The following is a 3,649-nucleotide window of genomic DNA, read 5'->3' on the forward strand; positions in this document are numbered from 1 at the left end:
TCTTTGATAGATCAGAAAACAAATCAATTTTGCGAGAAAAGTGCTGGGCGAACAAATGAAGAATAGAAGAAAAAAGTGACAAAAGGAAAAAAAAAACAGCACTTTGCTTCGCAAAAGAAATTTTGAGCGGTAACGAAGTCATTTTTTTTATTTTTGTTTTCTGAAAATTTCCATTTTCATATTTAAATTAACCAATTTCAAATTCTAGTATCAATTCTCGCCTTGTCCACTATCTTCCGCATTTTCTTCATATTCTTCTTCATCATCTAAAAATACGAATATTTTAATTTATCACACGTTCTTAACCAAATTTATCAACTTCTGTTACAAAAGATTAATTGCAAAAAGAACTGAAAAGCTCTAAGCATACATGTATAATATATTGCTATGTGTTGGCTAGCAATAATTAAGCGATCTATCAAGAATCTAATCAATCAATCAACAAAATCCCTGCTATCATTTTTCTCTTTCTTTGAAAAAATGATGAAATAATAGCAATATTCCCACACTCCATTCCATATCAATTAGTCATTTCCTTCATTCCTTTCTTTTTTTTTTTCTTTTGAGAAATTTCGAGAAATAGCTTCGAAAAACAATTTAATTATCCTTATTTCATTAATTTCTTTCAGAAATCTTTCAGAATATAAAGTTAACATATCAGATAGGTATAAAGCATCGAATAGAAAGCAATCGATGATGATAATAATTAAATATTTCACATACCACTCTCATCACCATAATCATAATAATCTTCATCGAGATCGAAGGCATCTGTACAATCATCATTTGGTTTAGGCGCTGTTTTAATGCAATATTCTTCTAATGTTTCCGGCACAACGACTCCATCCTTTTCAGCATCGAGACGGGATGCTTCCACTTGTTTTCTGAAAAACAAATAATTAGTTATTTGGAAATTAGTCGCATAAAATTTTTGATAGATGAAAAGATAATTCCGGATAATGTTTTCACATTTTATTATTTCACAGAAATAATTGGAGAAAAGAATGATTTAAAAAAGAAAATCCAAAAATGTCTCGATAATTATTATAGTCTATAATGACTCGAATTTCAAAACGTTTTGTTCATTTCACGAACATAATTGTTCCATACACATTTCGCTTCTCTCCTAGCAATATTAGAATGAAGTCACGGTATAGCTATATGTAAAATTCGATATCTATCACAAATGTATTGCAATTGTGAAAAATCGTTCGAATCCCAAAAATTTTTTCCAGACAATTCTCCATAAATGCTACAAAGAGATGGAAAATTTTGTGAGATTCCTAAAGATATATTATATGATTTAAGAAAAATTCCAAAATCTCTAATAAAGTTCATAAATTTACCTTACAAGACGTGCATATTCATCATTTTCACCACCTGATTCTTTCCATTTTCTATACATAACTGATGCATCCACATTTGCCGGCGATGAAGTATTTGGTTCATTTAACAGTGATATTACCGAAAGTAAAATTGTCCTAAAATGATATTATATTTTGTTTATTTTCTTTTCATTCTCGTTCCTCTTCTATTTTTTTCTCGAAAAATATAGTTAAAAATGAAAATATAGTATCGACTTCTAAGAATTTAATACTCTAATAAACTTATCTTCAACATCCTTTCTATATTCTTCAAAGTTTGAATTCATATATAACAACTCAATAACTTTTGAATTTTTAATGTACTTCACAGTATAATATATATCATTTAAAATGTTATCTACAATGAAAAATATTTAGCTGCAACAAAAGTATGAAGCACTTAAATATTGTTTAAATATTAAAACAAAATCATTTGAAAAGAAAACTGCTGCAGAAGTCATGATATGCATCAACTGTTTCAAAAATTTCTCCATTATTTGATTTACCTAACATTTTGCGTCGGATTCCAACGTTCGCAAGCAAGTTCACCACTATGAGGATCATCAACAGGTGGATGTAAAATACTGATACAGAGATCACCGTTCTGAAAATAAAACTTCAATTTTAAGATTTTATATTTTCTTTCAAAAAGTTGAGAAGCAACAAGTCTCATACCTCATATACATTTGGATGCCAAACTTTGTTGAGGAATTTGATCGATGGAGGAGCATATGGATAATTAGATGGAAATTTCAAGATTGCTTTGAAATAGCCACCCTGAAAGCGAGGTCAATCAGTTATTACTGGAATTTCAATTTATGAAAATTAGGAAAAAACGAAATATTCAAATTTCGTGATAGCTATTCCTAAGACTTGAACAAAAGCAAAAGGGTAATAAAACAAAATTGAGAATTATAATTTTTCCGGTAAAAATGATAGTTTAACTTTCTTTAACAACATCAGGAATTATTTTCCAACGTTTCTACCAAACATGAATGTAACCTAAGACACAGTATGTACTTGGTAAAAATATTCCCATCTTATACCAGCAAATATTAATGTATTTTACAAATATTAATTGTGAAAAATAGGTAGAGATTAGACGAATGATACAATCTAAACAAAATTTTAAATTTTTATTAGAAAACAAACATATCAGATAGAACTGTAGCTAAGGAAATTTGACCGTTATTGCATTCAAGGTAAGCATGTGACAAACAACAGCAACTGAATAACACAATAAGACCGTATCCGCTTACTTTGAGCATCATAGATAATTTTAGTAAAGGAATAAAAAAGTAAACTACACTCAATCTAAATTTCTATTCATTATTCCACTTAGCCAAATGTCAATTTTTTCGATCTAAAATCCATTAATCTCTAATCTCAGATTGTTTTCCTTATCAACTGACTGATATTACAATTACATACCTGATATAGTGTTCCAGGTGGACCATACAATGCGACAGTCCACACGAACATATTGTCCTCATTGGCCGTCACCGTAAAACCTTCAACAGGTGATGTCTGCAAGCCTTTTAGCTCCAATGTTAAAGCCCGGATGGCCCCTAAAATAAAAATACAGCCTATTTATTTAAATAAACAACAGCAGAAATGCAAGTAATTTCAGACTAGCATAAGTGACTTTTTCAGTTAATTGCAAAAAACTAAAAATATCATCAAATTTCTGTTACTGGACTGTCCGTACAATGGACTGTTTATTCAATACAACCAAACAATCCATGTTTAGCATAAAAGTGATAAGTCAGAAGAAATTCATGATGCTAACTGTCGCATTAGCTGACGTCATCAGTTATATTTTATGACAAACACAGATGAATGTTTTTTTCAATTTTTTTTTTTTTTTTAATATTCCAAAACATAAACAACCAAATAAAAAAAAAAAAATATATTTACCTGCGCATGAACCACTTGTACCCTGAGAACCCATCAAAGATGAAGCACTACTCATTTCGTTTTTTGTAATTAAATGTTTTTGCAAACACAACAATATACTGGCAGGATGGAAATAAGAAGTATCACAGGTAAAACGCGACAGGAACACGCCACGACACTTATATGCCTCGGAACTAAAAAATATAATTATACATATAAACTTGTTTCGTAACAACTCAATCGTAATAACCACGTATACACAATAAATATTTACAACTTATAAAGACGTATAACGAATCTGATTAATATTAATTCAGTAAATAAGCTTTAATGCAATATATTGCTTAAATTAATAAACTATTTAACTCCTATATTACTTATTTTAATTA

General features: G+C 29.3%; 1 protein-coding gene across 1 annotated transcript; it reads right to left on the reverse strand.

Moving 5' to 3' along the window:
- Window positions 1-210: 210 nt before the first annotated feature.
- On the reverse strand, window positions 211-3,336 carry Bma-ubc-3 (ubiquitin conjugating enzyme protein 3, putative; the record flags this gene model as incomplete). Its single annotated transcript, XM_001893975.2, has 7 exons — window positions 211-266; window positions 724-884; window positions 1,347-1,481; window positions 1,871-1,968; window positions 2,040-2,141; window positions 2,796-2,932; window positions 3,282-3,336. The coding sequence occupies 7 exons, from the start codon at window positions 3,334-3,336 to the stop codon at window positions 211-213; spliced, it is 744 nt and encodes a 247-aa protein (XP_001894010.1).
- Window positions 3,337-3,649: the final 313 nt, after the last annotated feature.

This window comes from Brugia malayi (assembly GCF_000002995.4).
Source record: "Brugia malayi strain FR3 genome assembly, contig: Bm_v4_Chr3_scaffold_001, whole genome shotgun sequence".
Taxonomy (NCBI): domain Eukaryota; kingdom Metazoa; phylum Nematoda; class Chromadorea; order Rhabditida; family Onchocercidae; genus Brugia; species Brugia malayi.